The 24572-nt window shown below is 38.7% G+C and overlaps 1 protein-coding gene across 2 annotated transcripts in view; it reads left to right on the forward strand.

The window, feature by feature from the left end:
* Positions 1-5882: 5882 nt before the first annotated feature.
* Positions 5883-24572, forward strand: part of LOC129643599 (solute carrier family 15 member 2-like) — a 36102-nt gene continuing 17412 nt past the window's right edge. The window contains exons 1-11 of one of the 2 annotated variants that reach the window (XM_055568368.1): positions 5883-6328; positions 8373-8460; positions 9132-9273; positions 10286-10378; positions 11446-11545; positions 13948-14038; positions 14314-14391; positions 22395-22477; positions 22890-22976; positions 23147-23236; positions 23329-23373. In XM_055568368.1, coding sequence (XP_055424343.1) covers positions 6224-6328; positions 8373-8460; positions 9132-9273; positions 10286-10378; positions 11446-11545; positions 13948-14038; positions 14314-14391; positions 22395-22477; positions 22890-22976; positions 23147-23236; positions 23329-23373 — 1002 coding nt within the window. In that variant the 5' untranslated portion in view covers positions 5883-6223. The remainder of the gene's footprint in view (positions 6329-8372; positions 8461-9131; positions 9274-10285; positions 10379-11445; positions 11546-13947; positions 14039-14313; positions 14392-22394; positions 22478-22889; positions 22977-23146; positions 23237-23328; positions 23374-24572) is intronic. The other variant, XM_055568367.1, reaches the window with a different exon arrangement.

Below are 24572 nucleotides of genomic sequence, written 5' to 3' on the forward strand. Positions count from 1 at the left end.
CATGATCTTAGTTTTCTGACTGTTGAGCTTCAAGCCAACTTTTTCACTCTCCACTTCACTTTCATCAAGGGGCTTTTGAGTTCCTCTTCATTTCTGCCATAAGGGTGGTGTCATCTGCATATCTGAGGTTATTGATATTTCTCCCGGCAATCTTGATTCCAGCTTGTGCTTCTTCCAGCCCAGAGTTTCTCATGATGTACTCTGCATAGAAGTTAAATAAGCAGGGTGACAATATACAGCCTTGACGTACTCCTTGTCCTGTTTGGAACCAGTCTGTTGTTCCATGTCCAGTTCTAACTGTTGCTTCCTGACCTGCATATAGGTTTCTCAAGAGGCAGGTCAGGTGGTCTGGTATTTCCATCTCTTTCAGAATTTTCCACAGTTGATTGTGATGCACACAGTCAAAGGCTTTGGCATAGTCAACAAAGCAGAAAGATATTTTTCTGGAACTCTCTTGCTTTTTCCATGATCCAGCGGATATTGGCAATTTGATCTCTGGTTCCTCTGCCTTTTCTAAAACCAGCTTGAAAATCAGGAAGTTCATGGTTCACATCTTGCTGAAGCCTGGCTTGGAGAATTTTGAGCATTATTTTCCTAGCGTGTGAGATGAGTGCAATTGTGCAGTAGTTTGAGCATTCTTTGGCATTGCCTTTCTTTGGGATTGGAATGAAAACTGACCTTTTCCAGTCCTGTTGCCACTGCTGAGTTTTCCAAATTTGCTGGCATATGGAGTGTAGCACTTTCACAGCATCATCTTCCAGGATTTGAAATAGCTCAACTGGAATTCCATCACCTCCATTAGCTTTGTTCATAGTGATGCTTTCTAAGGCCCACTTGACCTCACATTCCAGGATGTCTGGCTCTAGGTGAGTGATCACACCATCGTGATTATCTTGGTGGTGAAGATCTTTTTTGTACAGTTCTTCTGTGTATTCCTGCCACCTCTTCTTAATATCTTCTGCCTCTGTTAGGTCCATACCATTTCTGTCCTTTATCGAGCCCATCTTTGCATGAAATGTTCCCTTGGTATCTCTAATTTTCTTGAAGAGATCTCTAGTCTTTCCCCTTCTGTTGTTTTCCTCTGTTTCTTTGCATTGGTCGCTGAGGAAGGCTTTCTTATTTCTTATTGCTATTTTTTGGAACTCTGCATTCAGATGCTCCTATCTTTCATTTTCTCCTTTGCTTTTCGCTTCCCTTCTTTTCACAGCTATTTGTAAGGCCTCCTCAGATAGCTATTTTGCTTTTTTGCATTTCTTTTCCATGGGGATGGTCTTGATCCCTGTCTCCTATACAATATCACGAACCTCCGTCCATAGCTCATCAGGCACTCTATCTATCAGATTCAGGCCCTTAAATCTATTTCTAATTTCTACTGTATAATCATAAGGGATTTTATTTAGGTCATACCTGAATGGTCTAGTGGTTTTCCCTACTTTCTTCAATTTAAGTCTGAATTTGGCAATAAGGACTTCATGATCTTAGCCACAGTCAGCTCCTGGTCTTGTTTTTGTTGACTGTATAGAGCTTCTCCATCTTTGGCTGCAAAGAATATAATCAATCTGATTTCAGTGTTGATCATCTGGTGATGTCCATGTGTAGAGTCTTCTCTTGTGTTGTTGGAAGAGGGTGTTTGCTATGACCAGCGCATTTTCTTGGCAAAACTCTGTTAGTCTTTGCCCTGCTTTATTCCATATTCCAAGGCCAAATTTGCCTGTTACTCTAGGTGTTTTTTAACTTCCTACTTTTGCATTCCAGTCCCCTATAATGAAAAGGACATCTTTTTTGGGTGTTAGTTCTAAAAGGTCTTGTAGGTCTTCATAGAACCGTTCAATTTCAGCTTCTTCAGCATTACTGGTTGGGGCATAGGCTTGGATTACTGTGATATTGAATGGTTTGCCTTGGAAATGCACAGAGATCATTCTGTCATTTTTGAGATTGCATCCAAGTACTGCATTTTGGACTCTTTTGTTGACTATGATGGCTACTCCATTTCTTCTATGGGATTCCTGCCCACAGTAGTAGATATAATGGTCACCTGAGTTAAATTCACCCATTCCAGTCCATTTTAGTTCGCTGATTCCTAGAATGTCGACGTTCACTCTTGCCATCTCCTCTTTGACCACTTCCAATTTGTCTTGATTCATGGACCTGACACTCCAGGTTCCTATGCAATATTGCTCTTTACAGCATCAGACCTTTCTTCTATCACCAGTCACATCCACAACTGGGTATTGTTTTTGCTTTGGCTCCATCCCTTCATTCTTTCTGGAGTTATTTATCCACTGATCTCTAGTAGCATACTGGCCCCATCAGTTCATGCTAAATAGATGGGGAAACAGTTCAGACTTTATTTTGGGGGGCTCCAGAGTCACTGTAGATGGTGACTTCAGCCATGAAATTAAAAGGTGCTTACTCCTTAGAAGGAAAGTTATGACCAACCTAGATGGCATATTCAAAAGCAGAGACATTACTTTGCTCACAAAGGTCCATCTAGTCAAGGCTATGGTTTTTCCAGTAGTCATGTATGGATGTGAGAGTTGGACTGTGAAGAAAGCTGAGCACCAAAGAATTGATGCTTTTGAACTGTGGCGTTGAAGAAGACTCTTGCGAGTCCCTTGGTCTACAAGGAGATCCAACCAGCCCATTCCAAAGGAGATCGGTCCTGGGTGTTCTTTGGAAGTAATGATGCTAAGGCTGAAACTCCAGTACTTGGCCACCTCATGCAAAGGGTTGACTCATTGGAAAAGACTCTAATGCTGGGAGGGATTGGGGGCAGGAGAAGGGCACAACAGAGGATGAGATGGCTGGATGGCATCAGTGACTCGATGAATGTGAGTTTGAGTGAACTCTGGGAGTTAGTGATGGACAGGGAGACCTGGCGTGCTGCAGTTCATGGGGTCGCAAAGAGTCGGACAGGACTGAGCAACTGAACCGAACTGAACTGATATAAAAGTAAATCTTACAAACTTACAAGAAGGGAACAAACAACTCAATAGAAAATAGGAAATGAATCAGCAGTTCTAAATATTTTAAAAACATTTTATGTCACAGCAATCGTACTTCCACAAATTCGTTCTACAGATACATTCAACTTATTTGCAAGGCTATTATTGCAGTATTATTTATAATTTCAAAAGACTGGAAAATCTGAATATGAATCTTGTTATTGATTTTTGAAGTGACTTATAAGTATGGACACAAATCCTTTGACATTATATGTAAAGTAATGTGAATATTTTCTCCCATTTTGTGAGTTTTCATTTTACTCTTAATGGTATCTTTAAGTGGAAAAAATGCTGGGAAAGATTGAAGGTGAGAGGAGAAGGGGACCGACAGAGGATGAGATGGTTAGATTGATAGCTTATGGTGAACAGTGTCGGATTCATGATCTCCAAAGAAGAAGATTTAGCTTTGGGACCAGGGACCAGTCTTGATCACTCAAGAACTTTTGTGTAGCAGAGTTTTATTAAAGTAAGAAAAGGGACAGAGAAAGCTTTTGACATAGACATCAGAAGGGGGACGGAGAGTGGCCCCCTGCACCCCCGCCAGTGTTAGCAAGGGAGTTATATACATTTAAAATTAGTGTTACAATAAATCAAAAGAATGTCTCAAGTTTGTGAAAACTTTACAAGACCCACTCCCACAAGTTACATTTTAGGATAACAGGATTAGAACTTAACAATAGAAAGATCCTACCAGACCCACTCCCATAATATACATTCTAAGATATCAGGATTAGTCAGAAGGTATTCAGGAAGGAGAAACTGTCCTCAAGCAGGATACATTGCTGTTGTATAATCCTTAGTATACAGTTTAAACTGAGTTGTTTATTGTGTAATCATCAGTTCTGGGCTTAAAGAAAAAAAAAAAACCATTTTACGTGACTAAGACTAAGGAATGTAAAAAAAAAAAAAAAAAAAGAACAAGTTTGTCCTTTCCTCCTCCTTGAAAACCCCAGACCCCTCTCTCCTCCTCTGGGAACCCCAGACTTCTTATCAACCTTCCTGGGAATTGACTCTCTCAGGATGGCATCACCAACTCAATGGACATGAGGTTGAGTAAATTCCAGGAGTTGGTGATGGACAGGGAGGCCTAGTGTGCTGAGCAACTGAACTGACTGAAGTGGAAAAAAAGGTTATTAATTTTAATACTGTCCCATATATCAGTTGTTTTTCTTTTATGATTGCCATTTATGTTTTATTTTAAAAAACTTGGCTTATACAGTCATAAGGATGTTCTGTTATGTTTTCCTCTAAAAGCTTTATTTTTTAAACTTTAACAGTTAGATCTGTAATCTATATAGAACTGAGTTTTATGCATGATGTAAAATAAGGGTAAATATGTTATGAGTATCCAGATGGTGTTCTTTTTCACTGAAAACACTGTCACTTTCCCCACTGCACTGCAGTGTCATGCTTGTCCTCAGTGATGCCTCAATTGTCTTTTTCTGCACTCTGCTCTGTTACATTGGTTGCCTTGTCTATCTTAGTGTTAGTTCCCTCTGTTATAATTACTATAGCTTTATAATTGGTTTCCTACTGAGTAGTGCAAATCTGCCATTATTGTCCTTCAAGATTGCCTTTGCTGTTCTTGGCTTTTTGTATCTCCATATGCATTTAAAAAATCAACTCATCATTTTCTACACTCACAAACCTGTTGGATTTTGTCTTGCAAACATAGATTGGTTTGGGAATTTCTCACATCTTTACTGAGCCTTCCAAATCATGAGCATGGTATGTCTCTCCATTTATTTAGACATTTTAATTTCCTTCAATAATGTTTTAGTGTCTAGTATCAATGTCTTTGAATAGATTTATTCCTTGGTATTTTTTACGCCATTAGCTGGTATAATTTTTAAAATTCTCTCTTCTATCTGTTTTTGCTGATATTTAAATACAGTTAATTTCTATGTGATGATTTTGTATTCATACACGTTGCTAAACACATGTTCTCCTTTAAATTTAGGATTCCTTCCATCTCTGATGAGGGATAAAGTCTTAGGATATCCTATTCTAAAATAAAATAATGGATTTGCCTGTTTCCTGGCTTATTTTTGGTTTAGTCTCCATTTTTCTTCTAGCTGAACTTTATAATATTGAAAACCAAAAATCAACATTTTTTGGTCTGTCCAAATCAGCTTGGAAATAACTTTCCTTCTTCAGTGCAATTCCTCTATGTTCTTATGTTTCTATCTCCATTGATTTCATTCTTAAGTAATGACCTTAGGCATTACTGGTACTAATCTATCTGTAATGGCATAGTGAAAATTCCAGATCTGCTACTTACTGGCCACCTGACTTTGGACTAATTACACAACCTCTTGAGACATTATTTCCTGTAAAATGAGGATAGTTAGAATTAGAATATGTAGATATAATGTGTGTGTGTATAAACCTTCCCCACAGTTCAGTTCAGTCGCTCAGTCATGTCTGACTCTTTGTGACGCCATGGACTGCAGCACGCCAGGCCTCCCTGTCCATCACCAACTCCTGGAGTTTACTCAAGCTCATGTCCATTGAGTCGATGATTCCATACAACCATCTCATCCTCTGTCGTCCCCTTCTTCTCCCACCTTCAATCTTTCCCAGCATCAGAGTCTTTTCCAATGAGTCAGTTCTTTGCATCAGGTGGCCAAAATATTGGATTTTCAGCTTCAACAAAAGTCCTTCCAATGAATATTCAGGACTGATTTCCTTTAAGAATGGACTAGTTGGATCTCCTTGCTACCCAAGGGACTCTCAAGAGTCTTCTCCAACACCACAGTTCAAAAACATCAATTCTTCGGTGCTCAGCTTTCTTTATAGTCCAACTCTCACATCCATACATGACTATTGGAAAAACCCACAGTAGCTGTGCAGTAAATGGCAGCTCTTATCACCCTGAAATCGATTTTAGAAATCTATGCTCCAGGCTATGCTTCAGGCATTGTATTCTTAACTATTTTCACTTATTTGCAATTCTCCAGCATTATATTGTCTCATTCCGTGATTTGTTAGTCTCACTTTCCTGACCTCTACCTTTTATGTAAACATTCTTTTGAATTAGTCTTTGAGACCCAATCCTTTCTTCTCCTATAGCTTTTTGCTTTGCAGGCAGCTTCTGAAGCGGGACACTCACTGGACACAGGGTTAAACCTCGTCCTCCTTTTTCACAGTAGCTGGCAGCTGTCCCAACTGCCTACCAAAGCCAAGTGCTTGGAGAGAGAGAGAGTGAGGAGCCAAGCATGAATCCCTTCCAGAAAAACGAATCCAAGGAAACTCTTTTTTTACCTGTCTCCACTGAAGAGGTACCACCTCAATCCTCCAACTTTCCAAAGAAACCATCTCCGGTGAGTCCTGGGATTCATCTCTGCCTCTGACAGGAACAGATGTAGTCTGTTGGTTCTCCTCCTTGGTCCCTGCAGCTTCGGGTTGAGCTGTTTTAGATATTAAAAACTTTTCTCTCTTGGAGTTAGACTGAACCTGTAAACCAGATCTAAACAGGAGTTTCTTTGAACTTAGGAGAGGAAGCAGCAGCAGGAAGTGGTCAGAGTTCTTCAGTGGGTATCCAGGACTTGGCTGTGTTTCATTGTATATTCTGAGTTTCTGAGAAAAAACAATTTGCATATCCATGAAAACTTGGCAAGTACTCTTTCTAGAGAACTGTACATGATTGTTCTTTCTTTACCAAAAAAACTCCAAAACTCAGCCCTTAATTTCCCCTGTACACAGAGTCTATGCTGGATACCAGGAGAAGTTTTAAAATAGATCTGGCCTCTCTTACTGTGTTCCAGTTTACAGTAGGCAAAAGGACAGAGAAGCAAGGAAGTAGCAATAATGTTTTACTTGATACGCTTGGGATTTAATCCTCATATCAAAATCCTATAAGAAGAGAGACTACAGCAAGTATTATTGAGTTCTCACTACAAGCAAAGAAGTAGTATTAAGCAGTATCCTAGATATGGTAGTTTCTTTGAATAATAAAACTAAAATAGAAAGGCAGGTGTGGTGACAATGACGGGATCAGTATCTGAGTACCACTAGTGACAGTGTTACATAGCTAGTACAAGCGTGTTAAGTAAACTTCAGCTTGCATGATTCTGAAGCTGTGAACTGGAAAAATAAAAAGACTATCCATTATGTCTTTGAAGCAACTTTTTATTATATATTAATATATATTCATATTTTGGAGGGCCGTTTATATATCCATATGGATAAAAGAATGAGTACATTAATTTATTAATTTATCATTTATTTAGTTAGTCATATATCTTCTGGTCCCAAAGAATTTAAGGCTGCTTACAAAGATGTATGTACATATACATCTTATACATTACTTATACATCTATATACATACATACTTCTTATGTACATGAAAAAGCAACTAAAACAAAATCTCATGACAAGATTCAGTTGAACCAAGGACACATACCTCCATCTCTCATGTTGGTTGGACTATCATAATGGGTAGGGATTTGAAATAAAACATGATATTCCTTTTATTCTGACTGATACAGTGCATTGAATAGCATAGTCCTTTTGGTGGCTCAGACGGTAAAGTGTCTGTCTACAATGCGGGAGACCCAGGTTCGATCCCTGGGTCAGGAAGATCCTCTGGAGAGGGAAATGGCAATCCACTCCAGTACTATTGACTGGAAAATCCCATGGACAGAGGAGCCTGGTAGGCTACAGTCCATGGGGTCACAAAGAGTCGGACGCGACTGAGCGACTTCACTTTTAATGCCCAAAAGGATTAGTGTGAAAATGTTACAGAATCTCTATTTCATAGAAAGAATGGACATTTGATTTGACAGGATTTAGGAATTCTCTGCCCAAGGTCAAGGGGACCAATCATCTTACCTTTAGGAATCTGTATTGGGTTCTGTGCCTGGCAGGAAGTCTTCATATTGGTAAGATTCTTCCCAGGACAAGGAATGCGCAAGTGGAGACAGAAAGATTAATCTATACAGTGGAGCTAAGCAGGGTACTGACACCTGAGTGTAACTACCTGAATATCACATGCTCTAGAGGCCATCTCTTTGTTATGTTCCTAGAAATAAGGATGATTATCCTCTTGCCCAGTGCCCCAGGCTTTCCATTTAGTGCTTGTGGAAAGATGAACAAGTCCTGGTGTCTAGTATCAAGAAATGCCTGAGCAGTTCCATATTAAATGAATGATGGACAAAGGAATATTCAGAATGGTTTCTCTGACTGCTAAATCAGCAATGCAAGCACTTTTAGTATGATACTGGCTGTTTCATGAAGAGTAGGGCCCATTGCTTTGCATGACCTATCATGGTGACTTAAATGGTTTTTTTTCTGTTGTGAAACAGTATAATGGTCTAAGCAGGGAAATATTGTTCATGCTTGAACCAGTGTCTTTTTGTTTCCTAGAAAATCTGTGGCTCCAACTATCCACTGAGTATTGTCTTCATTGTGGTGAATGAATTCTGTGAGCGCTTTTCCTATTATGGCATGAAAGGTAATTTTGTGTCCCCAAGTCCTACTTTTCTCCACGCACTCTCACCCTATGTTTGTAACAACCTATCTTATATGCACTTATTTCCCTTGTCTATTCTTTCTGCCTTCATCCAGTTTGTCCTTTCCTTTGGTGAAGATGTCCCCACAAATGCCTGATGGGATTTCACCTACTAACTCATAAAGACCAAACCCAGAAAGGAGTATTGGAAACCAGAATACAGCCTATGAGAATATAAGTGGAAAAACTCTCATCAATGGCATTCCATTCTTTATTTCTGTCCTTCAGGTCTATGGATTACACTGTTGCTGGGAAAGAGAGTGGTGGTTTAGTCACTAAGTCGTGTCTGATTTTTGGGGGAAGGAGAAGGAAGGGATATTACAAGCCCCATTTTATCTTTCAGATTGACCTAAATGGTGATATATGCACAAAGACTGAAGGCAGTATTGTGTTTGTAAACTAAGCACAGCCCCTTTTACAACCACAACTCCCAAGGGCCCTTCTACTGCCCAACAGTCACTCCTCAGTTCCTTCACAGATTGGACTGTTAAAGGTCAAGATCACCTTCAAAGATCTTATCAAATGTTCTTTTCCTCCATAAATATTTTAATGTATCTATTTTGTTTTGGCTCTCTCTCTCTCTCTCTCTTTTTTTTTTTTTTTTTTTTGCTTAGCTGTGCTGACCCTGTATTTCCTGTATTACCTGCACTGGAGTGAAGACACTTCCACATCTGTGTACCACGCCTTCAGCAGCCTCTGTTATTTCACTCCCATCTTGGGAGCAGTCATTGCTGACTCATGGTTGGGAAAATTCAAGTAAGGACAATAGGATATCATGTTCCAAGAAGTTTCATTGAATAATCGCGCAGAGACTATCACTTCTAGCCTCTTGCTTCCAAGCAAGAATATACTTGTGTCATCCATGACAAATAAGAATCTCTGTCAGACTGACAATACAGAAAGGTTTTGTCTCTTCATAATCAGTGTTTCCAATATTTTTATCCCCTTTTCCGTCAGGAGGGGTTTTTTCTTGTATCTAATTTTAACCTAGCATTCTGAAGTTTAAGACCAATTCTTGTTCTGATCTCAGGTGACAGAGATAGCTGACAACAAAACGTAAAATTCAATGTATTAATAGTAATTTGATATACTGTCCATCTCTCCTCCAGATTGAGTCATTTCAACCTTTTTAGTATCTTCTTATAAGTCCCTCTTTGCAGCTCTTTTACCATCTCTTTCTCTTTTCTGACTCCTTTCTATAGTTTCTTTCTTAAGAATACAATAAATATTTTCATGAGTTAGACTAACGGTCTATTCATTTCAATATATTTTAAGTCTCTGAAAATAGTACCAAGAGATGTTTGGGGATAATGTTATAGTTGTCCCCTATAACATCATCCTCTTGGACCAGAGATGGATCTCAGGTATCCATCACTCAGGTATTTTCTGTGGAGTTGTCATCTCTGGAATTGTCTAAATTAGCATTTCTCAAAGTCCGTTTTGTTGAAAATTGATTGCATAGGATCTGGTGAATGGTATGTAGGAACATAAAACTCTCATAGTCAAATAAGTTTGGGAAAATGTTAGGTTTAATAAAGCTAAAAAGTATCTTTACTGCATGATTTCTTGTAGCCTTGAACTTACTAATTAATATCAAAAATCTCCGAGGGAAAATCTGTTTGCATTTCTCAGATAATTCTTTTCTCCTCCAACTCTTCCTCCTCCTGCTTCATTTATCCTGGCACTGAGAACAGTATAAATTCTGAGTCTATATTACTCAAATATCTGAATTCTGTTTGTAGGCTGATTGATTTAACTCTTTCAACAGGACAATCATCTATCTCTCCTTGGTGTATGTGCTTGGCCATGTGATCAAGTCTATGAGTGCCTTACCAATAGTGGGGGGACAAAATTTACACATGTGAGTAAAATCATGGAATAAAAACTGAACCACTTTTTCTCCACCAGACAGGTAAATGTCTCATGCATTCATTATAGATGTTTATCTTCTTACCGGAGATGTCCCTTTATTTCTAACATACTGTTTTATTACCAAATTGATTAAGAAAAAAAATTGATCAGTTGAACTCTTTCCTGTGTTATCTGAGCTCATTTGTTTTTATTAAATATTTGGGGACTTGTAGGATGCCCAGTTAGTATCCTTTCCATGAAAACTGTTCATATGCTTGAAGACACGAAAACCTTCATGTCCTCTATATTCCCTCACCTATTCACCCATCCACACTTTGTTCTTTGAAACAGTCAAAAAAATATGCCTGTGATACTTCCTTATAATATAGTGTAGAATTCACATTCAAAGCTCAGATTATTTCTGTTTCTGTGTAGTCCATGTATTCCAGTTGTTCAATATTAAGCTATTGATGCTTATGATGCCAAACTCTTGATAGGTTCTGATTTCTGTTGGTTCAGTTAGTAGAGAGAATTAGACTTGTCCAAGAAGCAGATAATATATATTCTTGTTTATCATATGCTTATATGTATATTTCCCAATGAGTTAAGAATTTTGTTTGAGATTTAATGGATATTAGATACCTTATTATTGTTGTCCCATCAGAAATCACTGACATTTCTCCTATTAGTTATGACTAACTTAAAATTTTATTTTGTAGTTACTAAGGATATGTGGGATAAAAGTTCACAAGGACTTTCTATTGAAGTGTCCCTTTGACTATAATGAAACTGAGAACCAGTGCCTTAACTCTGCAGTTCTTTGAGTATCTGCTTCTATATGTTGCACACATGATGTAAATGAAAGTATCAGGGACAAAATCTTCCCATGTAATGATACTTTCTGGCAGAAACTCAAGGATTATGAAGATTGTAAATGCTCCTGAGTCTCTCCTAGTATAGCAATGTGAAGGAGGTCGTGCCCTTGTACACATATTTTTTTCTCTTATAGCTCTATATTCCATTTCTACAGTTGTATTTAGTATCAGTATGATTAGTACTCTCACTTTTCCATTTCAGAGTCCTGTCAATGGTCGGCCTGAGTCTAATAGCTTTGGGAACAGGAGGTATCAAACCCTGCGTGGCAGCTTTTGGTGGAGACCAGTTTGAAGAAAAACATGTAAGAGTCCTGTCATTTCCATGTTTTAAAAAAAATCGAGCAGGCATTAAACGACAGGTAGCCATTTGCCAAGAATGAAGTAATTCACTATCAGATCATATCTGAAGAGTTGTGTTCAGTGCTGGGTACTGGTCATTAATAGAGAGAAAAATGGAAACATTTCAAAGGAAAGTGACCAAGGTGGCAAGTGGACTAAAAGGCGTATCTTATGAGGAAAGGTTGAGGGAAAAGGAGATATTTAGCCTGGATAAGAGAAGATTAAAGAGAATATTACAACTGTCTATAGATATTGGAAGGATGTCAGTAATTAATCCAAAGATCAATAAAAGAAAGCTATAGAAAATCAGCTGTTTGCTTGATGGAAAGAAAAACTTCAAATAGCTACAAGTAGTGAGTTTGCTCTCACTTGAGGTATTTTAGAAGATACATGGTCATCACTTTGGGAATGGGAGGTGGTGAGTAGTGTGGAGATGATTTAAGCATCTCTAGCTTCAGGATTCTATGAAAGGGGAAAATGACCATTTGGGATAAAACAGAATGAGTTTCTCTAGATGAACATGTCTGGATAATCATTTCTTCTTTTCCTAAATACTTTCCATTGTCAGTGGGGAAAAATCAGTATGAATAAATGTAAAAATGGGTCTGTTAAGGAAGCAGTGACAACCAGGAAAGGGAAGTAGTCTATTCTTGGATCAGACAACATTTCTAACTTCTTTTTACCTCTCAATTTTCCTTTTTGATTCTCTTTATGTATTATTTCCTCTTCTATAGCTATTTATCATGTATCTGTTTTTCTGTTCTTTCTCTGTGATTTGTCCTCCTTCTTTCCTCTAACCCATCAGAACATTTGAGTTATTTTATATTCTTCATCTGCCCAAGGGTCCATAGAATATAACTGCTTGCTAACCTGGAGAAATAACCAGCCTCTGGCAAGTGGAATTCTATGCATAATGAACTATACACATGGGTGAGTAGAACAGATTTAAGTGGGGACCAGAAGAGGAAGCAAAATACACCATATATAGAAAATGGAGATTGTGCTGATGTGTCAGAAAAAGATATGGGAAGTCAGAATGAAGCACAGAAGTGCATAATAAATAAAGTGTCAACAACTTTATTTGAAAGTTACTTAATTTTGTAAGCTCTCCACAAAGATATTCCAGAAATAGGACAAACCCACCTTCAAGTTTCCACCAGTCACTTTCAAGCCCACAGACTTCCTTTTCTACTCTCTGGCAGACTTCCCATAAGCATTAGGGAAGCATTAGGAAAATTATCCTGTTTGATCAACAGTTTACTAGAACCATGTTCTAGTCCTATTCCTACCACACATTCCACAAAATCTATTTAATTTTTATTTCAGTTATTCATTCACTTAATTCCATTAAAAAATATTTACTGAGTCTGGAACTCTGGGAATTGGTGTTGGACAGGGAGGCTTGATGTGCTGCAGTCCATGGGGTCACAAAGAGTCAGACACAATTGAGTGACTGAACTGAACTGAGTCTGTAATATAAATCAGGTGCTATAATAGAAATGATAGTTGAGATTACAGGAAGTAGTAAGATACAATTTCTGGCCTCTAAGAACTCTCAACCTACTGAAAGAAACAGACATTTAATGCAAGGAAACTAATATTAGAATAAATACATATATAACACAATTCATCCCTGGTGGCTCAGAGGTTAAAGCGTCTGCCTGCAGTGTGGGAGACCTGGGTTCGATCCCAGGGTCGGGAAGATCCCCTGGAGAAGGAAATGGCAACCCACTCCAGTATTGTTGCCTGGAGAATCCCATGAACGGAGGAACCTGGTGGGCCACAGTCCATGGGATTACAAAGAGTCGGACCCGACTGAGCGACTTTACTTACTTACTTACTTACTTACTTAACACAAAGCATAGATGTAGTATATAAGATAGGACTTCCCTGGTGGCTCAGATGGCAAAGAATCTGCCTGGAATGCAGGAGATCTGGGTTTGATCTCTGGGTTGGGAAGATCCCCTAGAGAAGGAAATGGCAATCCACTCCAGTATTCTTGCCTGGAGAATTCCATGGAGAGAGAAGCCTGGTGGGCTATATGTAGTCCATGGAGTCACAAAGAGTCAGACACAACTGAGCTACTAACGCTTTCACTCACTTTCATAAAAGATAACCATTTTTGCCAAGATACAGTGATAAAAAATATTAAAGATGCTTGCTTATACTAGTGTTTGAAAGATAGAGAAATATTTGTCTGGGGTCAGCAAGATATCTAATTAAAATATCTAATATGATAGTCACAAACCATGGAGGCAGTATCTGAATCAGTGTATGTCCCTCTCACTTAGTCTGAACATGAGGTGGGGATGGACTGAGTAGACACATTGAACTGATGATTTGTCCTATTTATTTATTTTTTCAGGCAGAGGAACGGACTAGATACTTCTCAGTCTTCTACCTCTCCATCAATGCAGGGAGCTTGATTTCTACATTTGTCACACCCATGCTGAGAGGTTGGGATCTTTTCTGAGGACCTCTGTATAAGTTTTATTCTGGCCAGCCAGAAATCTGTTCAAGGCTTCTTACTGTCCATCCTCTTTTATAAGGGCTTGAAAATCTGAGTGTATTTCTTTTAATCTTGAATTGTCTACCTTAAAAGAAGGATTATAGATTAGGTGATGGGAGGAAAGAGGATGGCTATGTCTATGACCTCAAAAACCTGAGCTTATAGAATAGAACATCAAAGACTTAAGATTCAGGAATAATTTGGCTTTATTTTTTCCTGTAGGAGATGTGCAGTGTTTTGGGAAGGACTGCTATGCACTGGCTTTTGGAGTTCCAGGACTGCTTATGCTGATAGCTCTTGGTAAGTGCAGTGGGGCAACGAAACTAATAACCACTGATGCCTTCCACATGGAAAGCATGATGTAAGCACTTCCACAAACTTGCATTCAGTCCTCACACTAACCTATTAGAATTTTTGATGATGGCCATTATTAGGTAAATGTCATTTTAGGGGTTTCACCTAGACATTGTAGATAAATTAACTGAATAAAGTCAGAAATCTCAAAAAAAAAAAATACTGAAGGTTACATAACTAAGTTTCCTAGAGATCTTTAAAAAAAGACCAATCCTTGGATGCCATGTAGGACCAATTAAAGGAGGATCTCTGTAGGATACAGCCTTGGTATCTGTAAATTTTTAAGTATTTAGGTGATTCTAATTGTAGTCATGGTTGAGACGTACTGATCTATACTGCAGTATATCATGAAGCAAAGAAAATAATCCTTCCACTCAAACCAGCTTATTTTATCTGATAACTATTTACCTAGTAATTAGAAGGTGTTTTAAATTCTTTGGGCCTTTTAAAGCTTCTGGATTTAGCTGTTTCTGCCCTGCTCTGCAATGCTCCCAAGAAGTTTCCTTTTGAGCAAAGAGAATAAAAGTAGTTGGATAAGTAGGGGAAACCTGTCAAAATGGCCATCAACAAAAAATCTATAAACAATAAATGCTTGAGGGGGTGTGAAAAAAGGGAACCCACTGTTGGTGGGAATAGAAACTGATACAGCCATGAAGGGAAACAGTATGGAGTTTCCTTGAGAAACTAAAACTACCATAGGACACAGCAATCCCACTACTAGGCACATACCCTGAGAAAACCACAATTCAAAAAGACACATGTACCCCAGTGTTCATTCCAGAACTATTTACAATAGCCTGGACATGAAGCAACCTAAATGTCATTGACAGATGAATGGATAAAGAAGATAAGATACATATATACAATGGAATATTACTCAGCCATAAAAAGGAACAAAACTGGATTATTTGTAGTGATGTGGATGAACCTAGAGTGTGTCATACAGCATGTAGTAAGTCAGAAAGAGAAAAGTAAATGTTGTATATTAATGCATATCTATAACATATATATGGAATCTAGAAAAAAAATGGTACTGATGAACCTTTTTGCAGGGCAGGAATAGAGACACAGACATAGAAAATGGACTTGTGGACACAGAGGAGGAAGGAGAGGGTGGGACAAATTCAGAGAGTAGTATTGACATATGTATAGACACTACCGTGTGTAAAATAGATAGCTAGTGGGAAGCTGCTATGTAGCATAGGCAGCACAACTCAGCCCTCTGGGATGACCTAAATGGGTGGAAGTGGTGGGAGGGAGGCTCATCAAGGAGGGGATATATGTATGCATATAGCTGCATCACATTGTTGTACAGCAGAAACTAACACAACACTCTAAAGCAATTATACTCAAATTAAAAACAAATAAATAAATAGGAGTTGTATAAGTAGGGGGAAACTGATACTACATAGATCAAATGGCATTTATTCTCTTTACCACCAAGAACCCAGCAATGGAAGAGAAAGAGGAATGTGTGTGTTGCTTAGTTTACACAGTCTAAGGGAAAACTTGGACATGATTGTTTCTAATTATTGACCTGGAGACTTGTTCTCACACTGAGCCTTTGGGTGACATCCCCCCTGGAGGATATCCAGTCCAAACACATAAAAAGCTCATTAGAGGATAAAGAGCCCAAAAGCTCAATGTTCCATCTGATTATTTTCAACCAAAGGAGGGGGCTAATAGTATTACTCAGATTGAAATTTCAATTCCAAGAAATTTATGCATTATTCTAGGAGCCCTATGATAATACATTCTCTGTTTCCTTCTCTATTCAAAGCCAAATTATCTTTCTCTGATTAGTTTTCCTCTGATTAGTACTATGCCCTTTTCTTTGGATCACTGCACAATAATATTATTTACATATTAGAGTAATTATGAAGATCAAAAGAAATATTTTAATGGAAATGTTCTATAAATTATGAAATATTAAAAAAGTACTTGTTGGCTCCGATGGTAAGGAGTCTGCCTGTAATGCGAGAGACCTGGGTTCAGTCCCTGGGTGAGGAAGAACCCCTAGAGAAGGAAATGGCAAACCACTCCAGTATTCTTGCCATGGAGGGAGGAGCCTGGCAGGCTATAGTCCATGGGGTCACAAAGAGTTAGACACGACTGAGAGACTTCACTCACTCAAACAGGTATTAGCTGTCATTGTTAGTCAACTACTTCAGTTTTCTGGGTACTAATAATTCAGTTCTCTGACTTTTCACTATAATTTATTCATTAGATTTTTTCACTCATTAATTCATTTAACAAACATTTATTTAATGAGCCTTTATGTGTTAGATTTTGTTCTAGTTATCGGCGTCACGTTGGTGAATTAGATAGCTACAGCATTCATGCTTTCAAAGAATATATGTGGTCTAGCAGGAGAAGGGAAACAGACATGTAAACAGGAATTTTCAATATAGTATGATCACTGTCACAACTGGGGAAATACAGAGGAAGCTATAGGAATAAACAGGAGGGATATTTAAGGCTTTGAGGCTCAGAAAAGCTTGGTCTAAAGAAATGAAACGGAAGATAAGACCTAAAGAATTAACAGCAATTAATCACAATTAATCTGGGCATCACCAGATGGTCAACACTGAAATCAGATTGATTATATTCTTTGCAGCCAAAGATGGAGAAACTCTATACAGTCAGCAAAAACAAGACCAGGAGCTGACTATGTTTCAGATCACGAACTCCTTATTGCCAAATTCAGACTTAAATGGAAGAAAGTAGGGAAAACCACTAGACAATTCAGGTATGACCTAAATCAAATCCCTAACAATTATACAGTAGAAGTGAGAAATACTTAAGGAACTAGATCTGATAGACAGAGTGCCTGAAGAACTATGGACGGAGGTTCGTGACATTGTACAGGAGACAGGGAGCAAGATGATCCCCAAGTGAAAAAAAATGCAAAAAAGCAAAATGGCTGCCTCAGAGGCCTTACAAATAACTGTGAAAAGAAGAGAAGCAAAAAACAAAGGAGAAAAGGAAAGAGACACCCATTTTAATACAGAGTTCCAAAGAATAGCAAAGAGAGATAAGAAAGCCTTCCTCAGTGATCAGTGCAAAGAAATAGGGGAAAACAATAGGCTGGGAAAGACTAGAGATCTTTTCAAGAAAAAGAGAGATACCAAAGGAACATTTCATGCAAAGATGGGCACAATAAAGGACAGAAATGGTATGGACCTAACAGAAGCAGAAGATATTAAGAAGAGGTGGCAAGAATACACAGAAGAACTGTACAAAAAAAGATCTTCATGACCTAGATAATCACGATGGTGTGATCACTGACCTAGAGCCAGACATCCTGGTATGTGAAGTCAAGTGGGCCTTAGAAAGCATCACTACAAACAAAGCTAGTGGAGGTGATGGCATTCCAGTTGAGCAATTTCAAATCCTAAAAGATGATGCTGTGAAAGTGCTGCACTCAATATGCCAGCAAATTTGGAAAACTCAGCAGTGCTCACAGGATTGGAAAAGGTCAGTTTTCATTCCAATCCCAAAGAAAGGCAATGCCAAAGAATCCTCAAACTACCGCATAATTGCACTCATCTCACAAGCTAGGAAAGTAATGCTCAAAATTCTCCAAGCCAAGCTTCAGCAATACATGAACCATGAACTTCCTGATGTTCATGCTGGTTTCAGAAAAGGCAGAGGAACCAGAGATCAAATTGTCAACATCTGCTGGATCATCGAAAAAGCAAGAGAGTTCCAGAAAAACATCTATTTCTGCTTTATTGACTATGCCAAAGCCTTTGACTGTGTGGATCACAATAAACTGAAAATTCCGAAAGAGAAGAGAATACCAGACCACCTGACCTGCCTCTTGAGAAATCTGTATGCAGGTCAGGAAGCAACAGTTAGAACTAGACAGGGAACAACAGACTGGTTCCAAATAGGAAAAGGAGTACATCAAGGCTGTATGTTGTCACCCATTTATTTAACTTCTATGCAGAGTACATCATGAGAAACGCTGGACTGGAAGAAGCACAAGCTGGAATCAAGATTGCTGGGACAAATATCAATAACCTCAGATATGCAGATGACACCTCCCTTATGGCAGAAAGTGAAGAGGAACTAAAAAGCCTCTTGATGAAAGTGAAAGTGGAGAGTGAAAAAGTTGGCTTAAAGCTCAACATTCAGAAAATGAAGATCATGGCATCTGGTCCCATCACTTCATGGGAAATAGATGGGGAAACAGTGGAAACAGTGTCAGACTTTATTTTTGGGGGCTCCAAAATCACTGGAGATGGTGACTGCAGCCATGAAATTAAAAGATGCTTACTCCTTGGAAGAAAGGTTATGACCAACCTAGATAGCATATTGAAAAGCAGGGACATTACTTTGCCAACAAAGGTCCATCTAGTCAAGGCTATGGTTTTTCCAGTGGTCATGTATGGATGTGAGAGTTGGACTGTGAATAAAGCTGGGAGCTGAAGAATTGATGCTTTTGAACTGTGGTGTTGGAGAAGACTCTTGAGAGTCCCTAGGACTGCTAGGAGATCCAACCAGTCCATTCTAAAGGAGGAGGGGCCTGGGATTTCTTTGGAAGGAATGATGCTAAAGCTGAAACTCCAGTACTTTGGCCACCTCATGCAAAGGGTTGACTCATTGGAAAAGACTCTGATGCTGGGAGGGATTGGGGGCAGGAGGAGAAGGGGACGACAGAGGATGAGATGGCTGGATGGCATCACTGACTCCATGGACGTGTCTGAATGAACTCCGGGAGTTGGTGATGGACAGGGAGGCCTGGCGTGCTGCGATTCATGGGGTTGCAAAGAGTCGGACACGACTGAGCAATTGAACTGAACTGAACTGAGACAGCAAGGATAGAACCCTGAAGAACCCAGGTATTTAAAAGACAAGCAAATGAGCTAGACACTTATAAACAGGTCATAGTAATTGTTTCACAAGAAATTTTGTTGTCCTGGTAAAGATACAGAAAAGTGAACAATTAAATTTTCTTCACTTGATAAATGCAGAAATAAACATATCTAAAAGGAGGTGCAGCAAAGGTACGCGTAACTATTCAAATAAAGATTCACTAAAGAAAAGTTGGGGAAGGGCTGTCCAGGTAGGGAAAAAACTGCAAATGGAGAGGCAGAAAACAGAACCCATTATTTTAAGAACCACTGTGATTTCAATAATGCCAGAATCAAATGTCTAGGGGACAACCTCTGACATAAATATTTGGAATAATATTTCAAATTTGTATGGGAATGAGTCTTAATGTAGTGAAAATTTAATATTGATTATTTTCTCCAGTATATAGATTGTCAAGTCTTTGATATGTTTATATTATTCATATTAAATGAGATTATTCAGTATTAAGCATACCTTTATACAAGTCAGGCTTTACTTATAAGTTGTTGTATTTCCTTTACAACAAAAATGTGTTGAGTGAAATTTTGTGTTTGAACTAGGTAAAGGGTTAAAAAAAAAAAAAAAAAGATAAGCAAAGAGGAAAAACCCATAAATAAGACTGAAAAAAAAAATGGCCAAAATGATAGTAGTTTTGCCTTGGATAACAAGATTTCAAGAAGGGAATCATTCAGAGTAACGAATGTTACTGACTGGGAAAGCAAGATACTGCTTTCCCAGCTTTAATGTCTATTAAATATGGGGACACAAAGATCATTGATTTGATGATATCAATTATGGTAGATTCCTGGAGATTCAAGACTAATTAAAGCATATTGGGAAGTAAATAGAGGGATGAAAGGGAAGATAGTAAGTATTTATAACTGAAAGTGACATGAAGTCAGGAGAGGATGTTGAGAATGCTTGAATATTATTAGAAACACTCCAGTGAAGAAAGATGTTGAAGATGTAAGATGAGACAGTGTAAGCAGTATGAAAGCACATATGGCACAACTACCTTTACACAGGAGGAGGAACATCGCCTTCACCTAACTGAGAGGAAGGAATAGATGTGCTTGCAGAAACTCATAGATGTGGTGGCAAGAAGCTGAGGAGTTTACATTTGAAGCCTTCTATTTTGTTTGTAAAGTAAGAGGCAACAATGTCCCCTCGTGAGAGGAGATGGTAAAGAAACTCAAGGTCCCTATTTACCTTCTTTAGTTAAGTGGTCTTGAAATTTAAGTGTAACCTTGTCAAGGTCTTCTTTTTATCACTCCATTGTCACTTTTTAGACCAGAATTCCTGAGAATTTCAGCCCCTTTTTAGGATCATTCTTAGTTTCAAGAGCAGTCTACTTCCTGTCCATAAACTTCCGCTTGTCTAGATACCTCTTTATCTGCAGACATGTCTCACAAGATTAGAATTCTTTCTCGGGACTATTTTTTTCTATCAACAATAAGAAGACTGTGGTAGGTAAAGCATACTATTTGGGGAAGTTGGGTGAAACTGAGAGGATGAATAAAGTAAGAGTGGTAGAGTGAATCTGACTGAGATGACTGGAGAAATTAAAAAGTTGAGATAGAGAAATGTGAAGTGATTCAGGCCTTCTAGATGTAAGGATATTGGAAATTGCTACTGGTCACTGAGGAAGGCATCTTTGATAGAGTAGCTGCTAGAGAGGCATCTTGCTGGAGCTGGGAAATCCATTCAGGAGGAAAGTACATTGGAGATGGTACCATGGTGGAGGTTTCCCACAGATTTTACTTAAAATTGACAAACATGAACAAAATTTTTTTTTATAATTGTAAAAGTAATTTCTTATTTTGGCAATTTGGAAAATAAAGGAGAAATTAAGAAAATTAAATTCATCTATAGATAGCTTTGGAGATGTGATTAAAGATGAGGGTTAAAGGAAAGAGAATGAGTTCAAGAGCAGAAATAAAACAGAACTGTTAGCAGGAATGACGAACAGTGGTTAGAGGACAGAGTACCAAATGGTGAGTAATGAGGGAAAAGCAGGAAGTGGGAAGTTGAGAGGAGCTCCATTACAGACAGGGTCACGTCTTTCATATCTTTATTCTCTGTAGTATCCAGCAAAGGGCTTATCCAGTGGCTCAGTGGTAAAGAATCCACCTATAATGTAGGAGATACAGGTTGGATCCCTGGGTTGAAAAGATCCCATGGAGGAGGAAGTGGCAACCTACTCCGGTATTCTTACCTGAGAAATCTCGGACAGAGGAGCCTGGTGGGCTACAGTGGAGTCACAAATGAGTCAGACTGACTGACTAAACAACAACAAAGTGTCCAGCAAAGTATGTGATGCAAGAATGAATGACTGACGTGCTTTATGTTGGTTAAGAGTATAAATTTTTGAGGCAACAGGCCTAAGGTCAAAAATGCAGTTTCTGGCACTTCACAGTTGTAAAATTTTGTAGAAATTGCTTGACTTCTTTAATCCTTGATTTTTTCATGTGTAAAACCCTTGTCAGGTTAAATCAGTACTATTATGTAAAATGCTTAACACTTTACATATAATAATAAACCTTCAAGAGATTGTTAATGATAATAATATCCATCAGGATAATAATGAATTTGGGAAGGCCTGCCATATCAGGAGTTTGGGCTTATTAGATAGGTCTTGGAAACAACATTTTAATTTGGCAGCAGATTAGAAGGAGGAGAAGCAAACAGGGATTGAAAAACTAGTTGGTGGCCATTTTGAAAATTCGGGGTAGAAGTTGTGAGGTTCAAAATGAGTCATAGTCCTGGTGATGCAGAGAGGGGACAGGCAGGAAACACACTCAAAAGAGAGGGTCAGTGAAAGTTGGTAGTGTATCAGATGTAGAGATGGAGAAGAATAGTGTGAATTCAGAAGTGACTTTCATTTCTGTGATTACAGGAAAGTCTACACATTGACCATTTTATTTTTCTCTTGCTCCCATAGTTTTTATGACTCCAAAGTCAGGGAGCATCAGTCAGTTTCCACCCTTTATGAGATGTGTCAATCATTCCTACATTTCAGCAGTGTGTCCTTAGTGTTGACAACTAAATGTGCTAAATGAGAAGCTAAGAACTTTGTTTATCTACTGCAGTTGTTTTTGCAATGGGAAGTAAACTATACAGAAAACCACCTCCTGAAGGAAACATACTGAATCAAGTGGTCAAATGTATCTGGGTAAGTTCATGAATTGTTTGCCTGCCTTTTTCAACCACAAGAAAAGAAATGCTGTTCTGAGCCTACAGGCCTTTAAATATGGCTATACACTTTTCTCAATGACCTCTGCACTGCTTCTGTGACTTTTAGAAAGTGGGATTGATCAAACTTCACTCGATGCCTCTATTTAACCTTTAAGCTAAAAATAATATAATCATTTTTAAAAACTGGCAAAAGTTTTCTGAAATGTAGTTATATATGTTGAAATTATATTTCAAATATTCTGAAATTCAATGTGTGATGAAATCAAAAGGTCAGATTAAGTCACTCAAGAGTATGTGTGTCTAAGGGAAGATACAGTGAAATGGAAAAGGCAGGGGATGGGTTTTTTGTTTGTTTTTTCCTCTCTTCTGATATCTATGCTCTGCCCTAGTTTGCCATTTCCAGCCGTTTCAAGAACCATTCTGGGGACAATCCCAAGCGAGAGCACTGGCTGGACTGGGCAGCTGAGAAATACCCAGTAAGTTGAACTGCAGAAACATCTGATGCCTCCATAGAGTTTTTCCTAATAACCAAACTGATTCTCTCCTACTGTATTTGACCTCTTCTCTTACTGTTCTGGGCCATTTCTACTAAGCAAGAAATCCTTAACTGCCAGTTCAGCCTATTCCTACTTCCTCCTCTTTGCAGAAGCAGCTCATTATGGATGTGAAGGCACTGACCAGGGTACTGTTCCTTTATATCCCATTGCCCATGTTCTGGGCGCTTTTGGATCAGCAGGTAAGAATAGTTCTTTTGAAAACTACCTGTTCTTCCAGCTCCTTCTCTCTCAAAGGAAAGGGATTTTCTCTAATAGCATCTGTTTGCCACAGGGCTCACGATGGACCTTGCAAGCCACCAGGATGAATGGGAATTTGGTGAGTAGAAGACATTTTTTTCCCCAAGTCTATCATTTTCTTTTTAATCCACACTAAGGAAAAATTTCTTTATGTTTTTGCCTGAAAACTGACATAAAATTATAAGAGAGATGCCTTTAGCATGAAGATACTGAGTGGGTAGACAAAGTAAAGAGAGTCTGGAAATAAAAGACAGAATCTTATCTTTAGAAATCAGAAATGTAAGGATGGAAAGGTTTCAGTGTATACAGGAAGCATTGAGAGGATAGCAAATGAAGTGATAAAGCCTGGCCATGGATATTTTATCTAAGCCTGACCAGGGCACAGCAGGTTTGATTGGTGCTACAACACAACTAGTTGGACAATAAAGAAGGCTGAGTGACAAAGAATTGATGCTTTCAAATTGTGGTGCTGGAGAAGATTCTTGAGAGGCCCTTGGGCTACATGGAGATCAAACCAATCAATTCTTAAAGGAAATCAACCCTGAATATTCATTGGAAGGACTGTTGCTGAAGCTGAAGCTCCAATACTTTGCCCATTTGATACAAAGAACCAACTTCTTGGAAAAGACCCTGGTGCTGGGAAAGTCTGAAGGCAAAAGAAGAAGAGAATGGGGCAGAGGATGAAATGGTTAGATAGCATCACCAACCCAGTAGACATGAATTTGAGCAAACTCTGGGAGACAGGTCAGAGGAGCCTGGCGTGCTGCTGTCCATTAGGTGGCAGAGTTGGACACAACTTAGCGACTGAGCAATAAGAACACAACACAATTGACCCATCTCAGGCAGGGCTCACAACAGAGGATCCAGAGGCGGATATTTTGTACATAGGTACAGAAATAGTGGAAAAATTTTAAACATAATTTAAAATTTTTCTAATTTCCATACACTGACAAACTCTTCCCTCATTTGTTCCCACTGTCTAGATTATTGTCTGTTCTCCTGCCATCTCAGTTATGAAGAGGGTAGAGAGGAATAACGCCAGGGTTTTATCAGCCGGCCTGTTTGAAGCTTCCCTAATATAATTTCACCTTTTCCCCTCCTCAGACTGTCCAGGACTTACCTAGTTGTCTTTTTTTTTGACCCTCTGGAGACCAACTTTAGAAACACTGTGTCAATGGGAGACGTCACCTAACCATCATACCTTTTTGTCCTTCACATTATTACCACCTATGACTGCAGTTAATGGGATTAATAAAAACACACTAACTCTAGTCTCTT

The sequence above is a fragment of the Bubalus kerabau genome, chromosome 2, assembly GCF_029407905.1.
Source record: "Bubalus kerabau isolate K-KA32 ecotype Philippines breed swamp buffalo chromosome 2, PCC_UOA_SB_1v2, whole genome shotgun sequence".
Lineage (NCBI taxonomy): Eukaryota > Metazoa > Chordata > Mammalia > Artiodactyla > Bovidae > Bubalus > Bubalus kerabau.